The 16,392-nt window shown below is 43.4% G+C and overlaps 1 protein-coding gene across 1 annotated transcript in view; it reads right to left on the bottom strand.

The window, feature by feature from the left end:
• The window catches only part of LOC122926314 (NXPE family member 1-like), a 42,434-nt gene extending 26,503 nt beyond the window's left edge, over positions 1 to 15,931 (bottom strand). Inside the window, exon 1 of the mRNA XM_044277687.1 lies at positions 15,261 to 15,931. Within this exon, the coding sequence (XP_044133622.1) occupies positions 15,261 to 15,931 (671 nt within the window). The remainder of the gene's footprint in view (positions 1 to 15,260) is intronic.
• Positions 15,932 to 16,392: the final 461 nt, after the last annotated feature.

Raw genomic sequence — 16,392 nt, 5'->3', positions numbered from 1 at the left:
TTTTTTTATACAAAGTTGTCAATTTACAGAGATATTTCTCTCACCCAGAATGGATATATGTAAAAATACACCCCAAAACACATTGCCCTACTTCTCACATGTGTGACACTTTTTTGCAGCCTAGGTCCGTAAAGGGGCTGAAAGTCCAACGAGTACCTTTAGGCTTTATAGGGTTGCTCACAATTTAGCCCCACCCAAAATGCCAGAACAGTAAACACACCCCAAAAATGACCTCGTTTCGGAAAGTAGACACTTCAAGGTATTCACTGAGGGGCATAGTGAGTCCATAGGAGATTTTATTTTTTTTGCCAGAAGTTAGCAGAAATGGAAACTTTATTTATTTATTTATTTCCTCAGAAAGTGTAATTTTCTGCTAACTTGTGAAAAAAAAATTAAATCATACATGAACTTACCATGCCCCTCCGCGAATACTTTGGGGTATTTTCTTTCTGAAATGGGGTCATTTGGGGGGTATTTATACTATCCTGGCATTCGAGCACCTCCTAGAAACATGACAGGTGCTCAGAAAGTCAGAGCTGCTTCAAAATGCGGAAATTCAAATTTTTGTACCATAGCTTGTAAACGCTATAACTTTTGCGCAAACCAATAAATATACACTTATTGGATTATTATTTTTTTCAAAGACATGTAGCACAATAAATTCTGACAAAAACTTGTAAAGAAATGTAATTATATTTGAACAATTTTACCAGAAAAAGTTAAAAATACACTTTTTTTGAGAAAATTGCGGTCTATTTTGATTAATATCAGAAAAACGAAAAATGTCAGCAGCAATCAAATACCACCAAAAGAAAGCTGTATTTGTGAGAAGAAAAGGAGGTAAAATTCATATGGGTGCCACGTTGCATGACCGAGCAATAAACGTTAAAGTTGTGAAGTGCCGATTTGTAAAAAAGGGCCTGGTCACTAGGGGGGTATAAACCTGTGGTCCTTAAGTGGTTAACTACAGACTGTCAGCTTTAATTTGAGGGTATTTACATCCATATCAGGTGAACGGTGTAGGAATTACAACAGTTTGCATATGTGCCTCCCACTTGTTAAGGAACCAAAAGTAATGGGACAATTTGCTTCCTACCTGTTCCATGGCCAGGTGTGTGTTATTCCCTCATTATCCAAATTACAATGAGCAGATAAAAGGTCTAGAGTTCATTTCAAGTGTGCTATTTGCATTTGGAATCTGTTGCTGTCAACTCTCAAAATGAGATCCAAAGAGCTGTCACTATCAGTGAAGCAAGCCATCATTAGGCTGAAAAAAACTAAACAAACCCATCAGAGAGATAGCAAAAACATTAGGCGTGGCCAAAACAACTGTTTGGAACATTCTTAAAAAGAAGGAACGCATCGGTGAGCTCAGCAACACCAAAAGACCCGGAAGACCATGGAGAACAACTGTGGTGGATGACAGAAGAATCCTTTCCCTGGTGAAGAAAACACCCTTCACAACAGTTGGCTAGGTCGAGAACACTCTCCAGGGGTAGGTGTATGTGTGTCAAAGTCAACAATCAAGAGAAAACTTCACCAGAGCGAATACAGAGGGTTCACCACAAGATGAAAACCATTGGTGAGCCTCAAAAACAGGAAGGACAGATTAAAGTTTGTCAAACGACATCTAAAAAAACCTTCACAGTTCTGGAACAACATCCTATGGACAGATGAGACCAAGATCAACTTGTACCAGAGTGATGGGAAGAGAAGAGTATGGAGAAGGAAAGGAACTGCTCATGATCCTAAGCATGCCACCTCATCAGTGAAGCATGGTGGTGGTAGTGTCATGGCATGGGCATGTATGGCTGCCAATGGAACTGGTTCTCTTGTATTTATTGATGATGTGACTGCTGACAAAAGCAGCAGGATGAATTCTGAAGTGTTTCTGGCAATATTATCTGCTCATATTCAGCCAAATGCTACAGAACTCATTGGACGGCGCTTCACAGTGCAGATGGACAATGACCCAAAGCATACTGCAAAAGCAACCAAGGAGTTTTTTAAGAGAAGGAAGTGTAATGTTATGCATTGGCCAAGTCAATCTCCTGACCTGAATCCGATTGAACATGTATTTCACAAAACTGAAGGGAAAATGCCCCAAGAACAAGCAGGAACTGAAGACAGTTGCAGTAGAGGCCTGGCAGAGCATCACCAGGGATTAAACGCAGCGTCTGGTGATGTCTATGCGTTCCAGACTTCAGGCTGTAATTGACTGTAAAGGATTTGCAACCAAGTATTAAAAAGTGAAAGTTTGATTTATGATTATTATCCCTCAAATACCCTCAAATTAAAGCTGACAGTCTGCAGTTAAAGCACATCTTGTTCGTTTCATTTTATATCCATTGTGGTGGTGTATAGAGCCAAAAATGTTAGAATTGTGTCAATGTCCCAATATTTATGGACCTGACTGTACAATCAGCCGGACTGTGGTCCTGATTTGGACGCCCTTTTACACTGCAAATCTTTTCAGTAAAGTTGACCATTTTGCTTAAAATGAATTGTGTGTGTGCCATGTATCTGTTGCGACTCCACCTGTGCCACACTGAAATGTGATGTTATAGGGAACCACCACAAATTCCTGGAAAGTCCATAAACAGGCGTGGAGACAGGTCGCCGTTGCACCATTCGGAGGAGGAAGGTGAAGTGTACCAGGACTCGGAAGATGGACAGGAGGCGACGGCCGGGACTGCGGCTGAGCCGGCTGCGGTGGCTGGTGCTTCCAGGGTAATGCAGAAACAAGGACGGGGGTGGTCTGCAGCTGCTGGGATCCTTCCCCAGGGACAGCCAGGTGAGAGCGGGGAACGGAGGGGGGGGGGGTTGCGGGTGATGTTGCGGGGGCGGGTGTGTCTAATATTGATGGGGGCAGCAGGACGGTGTAAGAATTGCTAGAGGGTTTGGCGGTTTTGTTGGCAAGAGTTGGGTCGGGAGCAGCGCCTTCGCCTGCAGCGGCGTGGGCACCGACAGATGGGGCCGGTTTGGGAGCAAACATGCTGGGGTGGCTGGTGGGGAGTAAAGTTCCCCCGGTAGTTACTGCGCCGGCATCGATGGCGCCTGCAGCTATACCGGCAGCGGAGGCAGAAACTTTCTCTGTCAAGGCAGAGTCCCGGAGTTGGTGCAGTTAGCGGATGCAGCAAAAGGGGTGGTTTACATGTGCTTTGAGGGGCCGTTGGGGGCTCATTTGAAACCTGAGGTTAGAGAGAAGATACACAAGGATTAATACGTTGAGATTTTCTCACTGTTGCTGTTAGAGAAGTTTAATCTTAAAAGAGTGAAGGCGGATGAGGGCAAGTAGGAGGAGGAGAGGTGTCGGTATTGTTTGATACCGCACACATTTGCAAATTGGCTACAGGCTTTTGCCATATTGACGAGTGTAGTTGGTGAAAAGGCTTGGGAGCATTGCTCCGCGCTTTTTGGGTATAAGGATTCAATTGGTGAGGTGTACAGGGTACATGGCGGGGTGGGGTGGCTTAGATATGACGAGCAGTTTCGCCAGCGTAGGTCCATACGGCCTAATTCAAGGTGGGACCACAATGATATCAGTCTGTGGATGCGACTTATGGCTGCCCCTAAGGGTGGGGTGCATCCCTTTCGAGGGATATCAGGGGGTACTCCAACAGCAGAGTCACCTTCTGGCGGTAGAAAAGGGTGCTGTTGGCAGCTCAACGAGGGGCACTGTAAGTTCCTGTCCGACTCGTTTTAAACATGAATGTTCCGGATGTGGGGGTTCCCATTGTTTTAGCCGATGTTTTAAGCAGGGAAAAGGGAAGGGACGGGAGGCTGCTCAGAAGAGGTCTGACGCCGGTGTGAGTGGAAGAGATGCTTCCTTTACTAAATAAGTATCCTAGGAGGGCTGCGGCGGATTTGCTGCGGAAAGGATTTGTTGAAGGTTTTAGGATCCAGTGCACGTCAGTTGGGGCAGGGGAATTTTCGGCATTGGCTAGGCCGGGAGTCATGCAAGCATATATTGATAAGGAGGTTAGGGCGGGCAGAGTGGCGGGACCGTTTTCCAAAATTCCGTTGCCAGGATTGCCAAATAAGTGTAGGCTCATTCATCATCTGTCTTATCCAGCGGGAATTCTGTGAATGACGGTATAGATCGGGAGCTTTGTTCCGTGTCCTATACGTCTTTCGACGAGGCTGTCGCTTGGGTGCAGTGTTTGGGGCAGTGTGCGTTATTGACAAAAATGGATATAGAGGCAGCTTTTCGTTTGCTGCCTATACATCCGGAGAGTTTTCATCTGTTGGGCTTCAAATGGGAAGGGCAGTTTTACGTGGATTGTTGTTTGCCTATGGGTTGCGCAATTTCTTGTTCGTTGTTTGAAATTCTTAGTTTGTTTCTTGAATGGGTGGTGAAGCAGGAGTCCGGTTGCCATTCAGTGCTGCAATACCTGGACGATTTTTTGTTCTTGGGGCCGGCTGGCAAGCGGACTTGTTCTATTTTGCTGCACACGATGGAGCACGTGACGGCAGCGTTTGGGGTCCTGTTGGCCCCTGAGAAAACGGAAGGCCCTGCGACTTCTGTAAAACTCTTAGGCATTGGTATTGATACGGTTAAGATAGAATGTCATTTGCCTGAGGAAAAATTGCTTGATCTTGTAGCGGAAGTTGTGAGTTTACGGAGGGCTAAAAAAGTTAAGTTGCATAAGATACAGTCGGTATTGGGTAAGCTGAACTTCGCTTACCGGATTTTGCCTATGGGCAGGGTTTTCTGTCGGCGTTTGGCCATGGCAACAGCAGGGGTGGTTAAGAGGGTGTCGGTGGTCGCTTTTTGGTTGCGCATGCGGGGTTTGGTGGATGTTTTAAAATGTTTCTTGGTGCGTCAAGCGTTAAAAGGTTTCCGGCGGAGTACCCTTACCAGGGACACGCGACACCAGGTATCATACGACCTCTGGCAGCATCTGTGGAGTCAGGTGGGTGTGATTTGTGTAGCCGGTTATGAAGTGTGCTTGTTTCGGGCTGCTTTCTCGTTAGTGTTTTTTGCTGCATTTAGAGTATCTGAGTTGGTTGAGCAGAGTAAATTTGGGGCAGGTGGCTTGCAGCTAGGAGACGTCGTGCAGTGTGCATATGGGTGTCACGGCCACAGTTATGGTCGTGACTCCTTGGGAGCCGCATACAGTTGCCCGCGGTTTTGGTTGTTGTGTCAACCGCAGCTGAGGCAGAAGTAGTTGGCCTCAGTGCGGTTGCCGCGGACATCAGCTTTGTGTGCGGTTCCCGGGGAGTTGTGTGTGTATGCACGTTTGTATGTCTGGTGTGCACTGTGTTTTATGTTTGTGTGCGCACGGACATCATTCCCCGCACTGTGGTTGCCCGTGGCAACGTTTGGTTGTTGTGTACATGTGGTGGCACTGTCCTGGCCCTCGGGCTGACTCCCTGGACGGCTGCCACCCATGTCGTTGCCAACGGCAACAGCCACATTGTGTTCTGTTGGACACTTTCCCTTTTATGTGAGTTTCCCTTCTGTGGTGTTTGTAGGGTTAACTCCCTTCCCAGTGTGTGTGTGATGTCACTGGGTGTGTCCGACTGTGGGTGTGGCTTCTTGGCCTATATAGTCTGGGGCGTTGGCAGGGCTCAGTAGGTTGCTGCAGCCTTGCTAGCTGGAGCAGCCTCCTGTGTTTCCCATTCTGCCTGTGAGAGCCACCACTGTGGTCATAGGTCTATGTTATGGTCAAAATGTATAGTTGTATGCCTATGTCTTTCTGTGTGTGTTGTAGCTAGTTGTTTCTGTTGGGACTTTTATATGTTTCTGTGCAGCATACGGTTCTGGATCCCTGTTTGTGTAGGGATCCAGTCAGCAAGGCTGTGGCAGGTTGGTGAACTTGTTGTTCGCCTGCCATTTCCGTATTGTTGTTTCTGTTCCCCTCTTCCCAACAGCTTGGCCATTGAGACTCCTGCTCCTCCGTGTCAAGGAGGAGTAGGTCATCTTACCCAGCTCCTAGCGCAGGGATCTGCGGAGGGTAAGATAGGGCTCCGAGGTTCCTGCGCATGGGTCCTCCTACCTCAAAGGTCGGCCCATGCAAGTTAGGAGTTAGGGTCAGGATAGGGACTCTGTAGGAGGTGACCTGCTCCCTATCCTGTTCTCATGGCCGAGTAGCCACTACAACACCTGGCATCTCACGGCTGAGGGTTTCCCCCATCCTCAGCCGTGACAATGGGTTGCGATGGTTATTGCGGAAATTCAAATTGTATTGCGATCACTGGGGGGAGTCAGTGGCTTTCCCGGTTCAATGTGTTAGGGATTTCTTGGTGGTTAGGCCGGATATCGCTGGGCCGTTTTTAATACATCAGAACGGGGAGGCATTGTCTCGCTTTCAGTTCGTGGCAATATTCTGGAAATGCTTGGCGGCAGAAGGCCTGGTAGCTAATGAGTTTGCGTCATCCTCATTCAGGATAGGTGCAGTCACTGAAGTATCTATGTGGGGCCTGGGAGAGGCTGTGATTAGGCCTATAGGTAGGTGGTGGTCCGCAAGCTTCCGTTCCTACATCCGTCCGCATTTGCTGTCACATGTGAGCTGAGGGAGGGTGGATGGTAGTTGTTGGGTTCCAAGTAATGGTTTTGCAGTATGTTGCTGACGGGTTTTTCTCTTTTGTATTTCTTTCAGGGCCTATTTTGTGTTTAGCCTGGATTTTTGGTCACTTTTATCTGTACTGGGGGGGCTCACAGAGCAGACGTACGCAGGAACGGTTGTCAGTTGGGTTTTGATGTTGGAGATTTACAGGTTCGCTGGATAGGTTTACGTGGTTTGTTGTGGGGATAGGTGCTCCCTGAATTTTGTTATTACGCATCATTGGATCGCCCCCCGGATATAGTGGTTCTACACGCGTGAGGGAACGACTTGGCCGTACGTCGATCCAGATATTATTAGGGACATCAAGTTGGATTTGTAGAGGTTGTTGGCTGATTTTCCAGGATTGTTGGTGGTATGGTCGGATGTTGTTACTCGGCGGGCTTGGAGATTGGAGAGGTCAGTTGGGAAGTAGATCGTTTTGTGAGGAGACAGGGCGGTTTTGTGGGAAGACATAAAGATTTGGAAGGGGCGTCCACTGTGTTTTTAAGGCGTGATGGGGTTCATTTTAACAAGATCGGAATTGACATCTGGACCTTGGGCTTGCAAGAAGGCTTGGAAGTGGCCTTTAAGGTGTTGAGGGACTAACATAGGTGAGGGGACACCTATGTTCGTCAGGTGGCAGTTTAAAAGAGGGATCCTGGGAGTCAAAACTTGGAAAAGGTGCATGGCTATATCTCTGGCGGCGTGCATCTAGGACGTTGTGGTGAATGGCAGGCTGGGGGATCCTATTTGGGCTAATAGCCTGGAAGGGGTTTAATTCCAATAGTTGGTGCCCTTGGGTCGGTGAGTGCGGCCGAGGGTCGAAGTTGGATTAAACCTGAATAATGTGAGGAGGTTCGCGAGGGGCGAATCTGGTTACTTTGATTGCCTTCTAGGATCCCTTCATGTTCAAGAAAGTTACATATTGGTTTGATGGTGGATTAATGTTGGATTATTGTGAGAATAATGTTTTGATCAATATTGGCCTGGTTTTTGTATGTTACTATTAATACAGTGAGGAACAGAAGTATTTGAACACCCTGCAATTTTGCAAGTTCCCCCACTTAGAAATCACGGAGGGGTCTGAAATTCACATTGTAGGTGCATTCCCACTCTGAGAGACAGAATAAAAAATAAAAAAATCTGAAAATCACATTGTATGATTTTTAAAGAATTTATTTGTCTTGCACTACTGAATATAAATATTTGAACACCTGAGAAACAGCAAGAATTCTTGCTATCAAAGACCAGTTACTGTGCCTTTAAAAAGTCCACCTCTACTCCACTCATTAATCTAACTTAGTAGCACCTGTCTGAGCTCTGAGTATGCGCAGATTGGTTCCTGCATTCGTCGGCCATGTTGATTAAGGTCTGTGCCCACACTTGTTACAGCACAAGTGCTCAGGCAACAATATATCTCAGCAGTAACCTATAGGCCGATATCATTCATATCATACATACATTTCAACCGTTCTATACACAGACCACTGTCGGGACTAGCTGTTCACTGTCAAGTGCATGCTGTCTCCGACATACGGAAGGAAAAACAGAGGGCAGACCACGACAACTGAATGCCATATCTATCCCCATAATCCTCCGGATCCAAAGTACAGTCGAGGAGGGATCTCCTCCATTACATCCATGCTGTTACACATCATATCAACAGAACTCTGCTGAGATATATTGTTGCCTGAGCACTTTTGTTGTAACAAGAGTGGGCACAGACCTTAATCATGTATACGTGGATGATACGTATAATATCCGCAGCATGCGCAATAAGAATTTCAGTACGCCAAGGTCGCCACTGACAGGATGTCAGTGAGTTCATATGTAGATTGCCGGTTACTTAACTTCAGCGAACAATAATTAGTAGCACTTGCCACTTTTGGTTTTTAACCCATTGTATACTAATGGACTTAGGAACTTGCACTTTTATTTATATATATATATATATATATATATATATATATATATATACAGGGAGTGCAGAATTATTAGGCAAGTTGTATTTTTGAGGATTAATTTTATTATTGAACAACAACCATGTTCTCAATGAACCCAAAAAACTCATTAATATCAAAGCTGAATATTTTTGGAAGTAGTTTTTAGTTTGTTTTTAGTTTTAGCTATTTTAGGGGGATATCTGTGTGTGCAGGTGACTATTACTATGCATAATTATTAGGCAACTTAACAAAAAACAAATATATACCCATTTCAATTATTTATTTTTACCAGTGAAACCAATATAACATCTCAACATTCACAAATATACATTTCTGACATTCAAAAACAAAACAAAAACAAATCGGTGACCAATATAGCCACCTTTCTTTGCAAGGACACTCAAAAGCCTGCCATCCATGGATTCTGTCAGTGTTTTGATCTGTTCACCATCAACATTGCGTGCAGCAGCAACCACAGCCTCCCAGACACTGTTCAGAGAGGTGTACTGTTTTCCCTCCTTGTAAATCTCACATTTGATGATGGACCACAGGTTCTCAATGGGGTTCAGATCAGGTGAACAAGGAGGCCATGTCATTAGATTTTCTTCTTTTATACCCTTTCTTGCCAGCCACGCTGTGGAGTACTTGGATGCGTGTGATGGAGCATTGTCCTGCATGAAAATCATGTTTTTCTTGAAGGATGCAGACTTCTTCCTGTACCACTGCTTGAAGAAGGTGTCTTCCAGAAACTGGCAGTAGGACTGGGAGTTGAGCTTGACTCCATCCTCAACCCGAAAAGGCCCCACAAGCTCATCTTTGATGATACCAGCCCAAACCAGTACTCCACCTCCACCTTGCTGGCGTCTGAGTCGAACTGGAGCTCTCTGCCCTTTACCAATCCAGCCACGGGCCCATCCATCTGGCCCATCAAGACTCACTCTCATTTCATCAGTCCATAAAACCTTAGAAAAATCAGTCTTGAGATATTTCTTGGCCCAGTCTTGACGTTTCAGCTTGTTTGTCTTGTTCAGTGGTGGTCGTCTTTCAGCCTTTCTTACCTTGGCCATGTCTCTGAGTATTGCACACCTTGTGCTTTTGGGCACTCCAGTGATGTTGCAGCTCTGAAATATGGCCAAACTGGTGGCAAGTGGCATCTTGGCAGCTGCACGCTTGACTTTTCTCAGTTCATGGGCAGTTATTTTGCGCCTTGGTCTTTCCACACGCTTCTTGCGACCCTGTTGACTATTTTGAATAAAACGCTTGATTGTTCGATGATCACGCTTCAGAAGCTTTGCAATTTTAAGAGTGCTGCATCCCTCTGCAAGATATCTCACTATTTTTGACTTTTCTGAGCCTGTCAAGTCCTTCTTTTGACCCATTTTGCCAAAGGAAAGGAAGTTGCCTAATAATTATGCACACCTGATATAGGGTGTTGATGTCATTAGACCACACCCCTTCTCATTACAGAGATGCACATCACCTAATATGCTTAATTGGTAGTAGGCTTTCGAGCCTATACAGCTTGGAGTAAGACAACATGCATAAAGAGGATGATGTGGTCAAAATACTCATTTGCCTAATAATTCTGCACTCCCTGTATATATATATATATATATATATATATATATATAATTTTATGATAATGGATTGCTATATAGTATTTGTGTGTACATGGGATGCATATTATGAATAAGTTGTAACACTTGATCAATGGCACTTTATTCATTTTTTTTAATCACGATAGAATATTGATGTACTAATTGGTTAAAAGTTTTATATATTGTAATGATCATGTGACACGTTGTTATGGATGTGGGGGTATATATTTTGTTCACTGAGGCCTTTTTATTGCTTGAGAAAGGCTTAATTGTAGAACCGAAACAGCGCTACACCATGGGTGAATAAACATTTTGTATTTTATTTTATCCTGCGTTAGAGTGCTGCTCTTTTTTGCACATTATATTTCGGTAAGCTTTACGTATTCCCTAGAGCATGCACCCGGCCACTTAAAATCTTGATCGGTGCTGACTCCCATTTTGTCTTAATTATATATTAAGCCTGGCGGCTTTTGCACGATTTTTTGTCCCCTTTTTTATTTTTGAATTCATTTTTTGGATTTTGTTTATTTAATTTTTCCTTTTTCGATCATGGATGTTGATTCACCCAATGGAGTAACATACACACAGAAAGATGCCGAACGGATTCTACAGGGAATACGGGGAGATGCTACCTTCCTTGTTCCATCCATCAAGGAGTTTAAAAGGAGATATGAAGCCGTATCCATTTCGTTACAATTACATATGTCTACATTGGGAGAATATTATAAAGCACAGAGAATCCCAAGAGGTATGAGATCAAATATACAGCCCAATGTATCTGGTGATACCAATTTTTGTAAGAATTTTGAGACTCTCTCCAATAAATATGCTTTTGACTTTATTTTGTTGAACATAGAATACCTACAACATGAACTTTCTCTGGTAACACTTGAATTGGCTGATATAAAACAAAACCTCAACTACAACTGTCTGGAGAGGAGTTTGATAAAATCATGGATGGCCTAGATTTCCACTTACTAAAGTTTAAGGCTGAATCAGAAGAAGGGAAACGATTTTAATGGAATAGAGACCAGGAGGATTACAAGAGGGGACATATCTATACTTGGCATGCAGAAGGTGCGAATAGTCAGAGCTTTAGAGATATAAAAAAGAAAAGAAGAAAACACACAGATGCCTGTATCCAATGGGAATGTTTTTTTAGGAGATGGCATACAACCACAGATGAAAGAAAATGCCGAACCAGGCGTGGTGGCCGCAGACACCGACGATCTAGAAAGATTACAAAACAACGCGGCCCAACCAACAAACGACAGACAAACATGAGGAAATGATTGTGGTCAATCTCTCTTCAAAGGAACTCACCACAGCACAAGTGAGTGTCTTGAGTAAGGGACTTTCATTTTGCCCCAATACACATGTCAATTGGTGTGATCTCAATGTTGATTTATTAGCCTTTTTTCACAGCATTAAATAAAAAAACTGGTTTAAAAATAAAAATAAGACATATAAGGATACATCCCAATTGAGTGAACTCTCAATGGAGATGATAGGTGTAACCACCAAGAGTAATTTCAATCCCATAGTAAATGAACCAGCAATAGAAGCCTGTGAAATCTGACATTGAGTTGCTCAGAGCCACATATTCCAACAGTGGTTTCAAGTATCCTAATCTTACCAAGGTTGAAATTGAGGCCTTGGTACAGATTAAGAAGGATACCACTCTTACGATTAAGCCGGCTGACAAAGGTGGCGCTGTAGTTGTCATGGACACACATAAGTATACAGCAGAAAAACTCTGTGACACCGATGTCTATGGCGTTTTGGATAGTGATCCCAAATTTGAGATAGGTAAGGGGATAAAGCGGAGTTTGACTGAAGCATTGATGGCTGGTGTGATTGATGATGGTCTTATGGAGTATCTTACTGTAACACACCCAGTCACTCCTGTTTTATATATACTACCAAAAATTCACAAGACCCTCAATGATCCCCCTGGGCAACCCATCGTGTCAGGCTCAGATTCCGTCTTTAGTCATCCGGCAGTCTTTTTGAATAGGATATTGTGCAATTTTGCTATAGGTGAAAGCTCATACATACAAGATACCTCCGATTTTTTTTATTAAATTGGGGGAAGTTGATATTTCATGTATTGAAAGGCCATTTTTGGCATCATTTGATGTAACCTCGCTGTATACATCCATTGATCATGCCAAAGGTATTGATGCCGTGAATCAAATGCTACAATTGTCTTTGTTTTCCGATGCTGCATGCAGTTTTATTGTGGAGTTGTTGGATATAATTTTGAGGTATAACTACTTATTATTCCAGGATCTGTTTTATGTACAAAAACGGGGCATGGCAATGGGGTCTAATATGCCCCCGACGTACGCAAACATATAAATGCAGGCCTTTGAGGAGGACGTTGTCTATCGGTCCCACCACTGCGGACATGTTCTGAGGTGGTGGAGATACATAGACGACGTCTTCCTCATTTGGACTGGTAAAGAAAGGGAGTTGATTGAATTTTACAATACTCTGAACAGTGTGGAGGTTACTTTGCAGTTTACTCTGGCACATTCCAGCACAGAGTTACAATTTCTAGATACCAAGGTGATAGTCAAGGATGGTGGATTACATACTGAATTGTATACAAAACCCACGGATAAAAACACTATACTTTCATATAGCAGTAGTCACCGCAGAAGAATGATTAGACATCTACCATTTTCACAGATGCTAAGGGTTAGACGCATAGAATCAAAACTAGATAGGATTGATGGTACATTGAATAGAATGATAAGCAAATTTTCACAACGAGGATATCCCAATAGATTGCTGGCTACACACAAGGAAGCAGTAAAAAAACTTGATCGGAATAAGATATTGACGGAACAGAGACCTAGAACTGAGGCGACTAGACTTCCGTTTATCTCTACATACACGGAAGCTAGTAATGACATTAGTAACATCATCAGGCATCACTGGCATATTTTGAAAGGATGTATAAGGGAGGTACCAGAATTTAACCCCCCCCCCCCACACTTTTTTCCTATAGCAGGTCCAAGAGTCTGCGTGACCAGTTGGTCAGAGCAGACGTTGGAACGATAAAGACTGTCAGACAGGGCCCATTGGCACAGCCTGGGCTAGGTTGTTTTCCCTGCCTTGGCTGTGTCAATTGCCAGTATATGTGCAAGGGTAGATCCTTTGTACATCCTGACACTGGAGTGGTATATCCGTTTCCATCTCACATGTAGTTTAGAATATGTTGTATATGTTCTATCATGTCCATGTAACAAGCCATATGATGGAGAAACCTCCACAGAAACATTTCATGCTCTGATGCTCTCCTGTGCTGAATTGCGAAGGGCAAAGGCATTTTAGGACAACCAGCCACGTACCGGGCTCTCCATGGGTAAAGGTAGGCGGAGGCTTCCATCCAGCAGTGAGCCCAGTGACGTCACCAACACTAATGGACCGGCTTTAGCGCTGCCCTAGCCTGTAAAATGGCTAGGGCTGCACTAAAGCCTGCCTATCAGAGCCGGTGATGTCATTATGAACACTGCTAGGCGGAAGTCTCCACCTAGCAGTGTGCTAAAGTAAACAGAAAAGCCCTGATGTTTATATGAGGGGGACCAGAGGGGTGAAGATAGCGATATGTCCGGGTTCAGCTCTGAACCCCGACAACCCCTTAAATGGGGATTGGGAATTAATTCAAGTAGTTAATTCAAGCAAATTGTGGATCCGCAAAACACGGATGGCGTCCGTGTGCATTCCGCAATTTGCGGAATGGCACGGACAGCCATTAATATACTGTAACTGCCTATTCTTGTCCGACAAACGGACAAGAATAGGACAGGTTATATTTTTTGGGCGGACCAATGAACGGAGCAATGGATGCTGTGCAGATTTTGAAATCTGCAGAATGTTAATTGTATGTGCAATTTTTTATGTGGATTTTACCCTTTTTAAGGGTGAGATCTGTTATAATTTAGCATTAAATCTGAAAAAAAAAAAAAAAGTAACACATGCTAACAAAAAACAAGCAGAGGTTTCCTATAGTGTTTAGCGTTGGCAATGCTGGTTTTGGTATAGTGTTGTATTATTATTCAGTATCAGTATGGTGGTAATATTCTCATCATATGTGACCATGTGGTATTAGTATTATTTGGCCTTTATATACTGTAGTGTTATTGGTAATGTTGGTCTTTGTATAATTTGGGGTGTGGTTCTATAAAAAGGGGTGTGTCCACAGATTATGGCGCGCAATACTTTGCTTGCCCCGGGTGCTCGTAACTCACGCTACGCACATGTATTAGTCTGTTCACCTTATTGATCACCAGCAGCTCTGGTTTCATTGCTTCAGTTTGTCCTCTACCTCCTGTTCCTTTTCAAGATGGACATGTGACTACTTGACCATTGGCCTTAGTGGGTCACCGCTACAGCCAGTGATTGCCTGAGCTTATTATTTTATGCCATTTGAAATCATTTTCAAAACACATACTGAATTAAGTAGTAAACAAAAAAGTGTTAATGAGACACAGAAAAGGTGTGCAAATAGTTTCTACCTGTGTGACTCCCACCGTGAACATTGGACAGGAGGTGTGAATGCATGGGAGTGCTTTGCAGGTGACTATGTTAGTGATTTATTCAAAATTCAAGGCACACTTAATCAGCATGGCCACCACAGCATTCTGCAGTCACAATTCATCCTATGTGGTCACATTTGTTTTTCCAAAGGACAATAACCTTGAACTCTCGAAAAATGAGAGAAATGGAGTACTGTGTAAGATGACATGACCGCCACAATCACCCGACCTTAACCCAGTTGAGATGGTGTGGGATAAATTGGACCACAGAGTGAAGAAAAAACAGCCAAGTGTGAACTCCTTCAAGACTGTTGGAAAACCATACCAGGTGACTACCTCTTGAAGCTGACTAAGGAAATGCCAAGAGGGTGCAAAGTTGTCATCAAAGCAAAAGGAGGCTAATATAGATAAAATATATTCTGGTTTAATGCCTTTTTGTTTGCTACTTAATTCCATATATGTTCCTTCAACATTTCATGTCTTCAATATGAATCTACAATGTAGAGAACAAAAGAAGAAAACCCAATTTGATGAAAAGGTGTGTCCAAGACGGGTACTGTATGTGTAACTGTATTCTATGCAACCAAAGGTAATATTGATTGTTTAAAGTCATACACTTACTTGTTAATTAAGCTCCTCTCAAGTGTAGTGAACAATGACTTGTCGTTTCTCCACCAGCTCTTTACTTCGCTGAGAGAGTCACAACTAAAATTCGGAGGTTTGACACAATAAAAATATTCTTCATCTCGTATATCTTTATACTCACACAGTTCTTGCTTTTTGTCCAGGTCAAATCCACATTCCACCTCACTCTGTCCTTGTGGTTTTATGAACTTGCCCAAATGGTCTACATAGCCATGCCATTTATTTCTAAAAGTCCACAAGGCTGATGCCCCTTCGCTTGGATGCAGTAGAAGCACCTCAATATTAACTTTACCTTCCCAGAAAAGGATGAAATGGACATAATAGGTACCATTGTTGAAATCCTCAATCCTTCCCGAAGCCCCTGCTTCAAGCTCTGGTGTTGATATCCTTGCTCTCAAAAAGTCTCCTCCATAGGTTTTCTTCTTTCCTGAATAATCAAACATATCCACCTGAACGGTTACGTGGTCTCCAACGCAATAGCTGTTCTTTGGATTCTTTAGGTAGATCTTGCTATTTTTGGCGCTAGTTGTATTTGATAGATCAGTGACCTTTATCCTGGGAATCCTTCGATCTATCTGAGTGAAGATTTTGTTTACTGTCAATTCAATTTCGGATACAGTTTGGATCTCTGCATTTAACAACACCATGGGGATTGCTGGTCCGAAACACTGTGAAGAAGTCAAACATTTTAGATTTGGTAACTCATGTGTAGCTCATGCTTGGATTGTCCAAAAACATATTCCACTACAGTCATTTTAAAATAATAGTTCAATGTCTAGAATATGAGTTTGCATGTCTGGTTTGGGGAAATATTCGGCATCTCAAGTCAAAACTATGTGATCATTTTAGTCTTCAGTTTCCCACCTGTGCATTTTTACCATGGTACAAGAGGACCAGATTTAATTTCCTAAACGAGTTTGCCAGGACTGAACTACTGATTACCTATACTTAGGATTGGTGATGAGCAAATTTTCTGAAATTTTATTCAGATTCAGTGCAGTCACATCATTTGGCGGATTTGATTTGGGTCAGAATAAATTGAACCCGAATTGAAAGGTCCCAAACTGCCCTGACAAGTTGTGGATGACATTCTGGGGTTTCCTAGAAC

Source organism: Bufo gargarizans, chromosome 2 (genome assembly GCF_014858855.1).
Source record: "Bufo gargarizans isolate SCDJY-AF-19 chromosome 2, ASM1485885v1, whole genome shotgun sequence".
NCBI lineage: Eukaryota > Metazoa > Chordata > Amphibia > Anura > Bufonidae > Bufo > Bufo gargarizans.
Note: the sequence above shows the minus strand (reverse complement) of the source record. Positions and strands in the feature narration are given on the sequence as shown.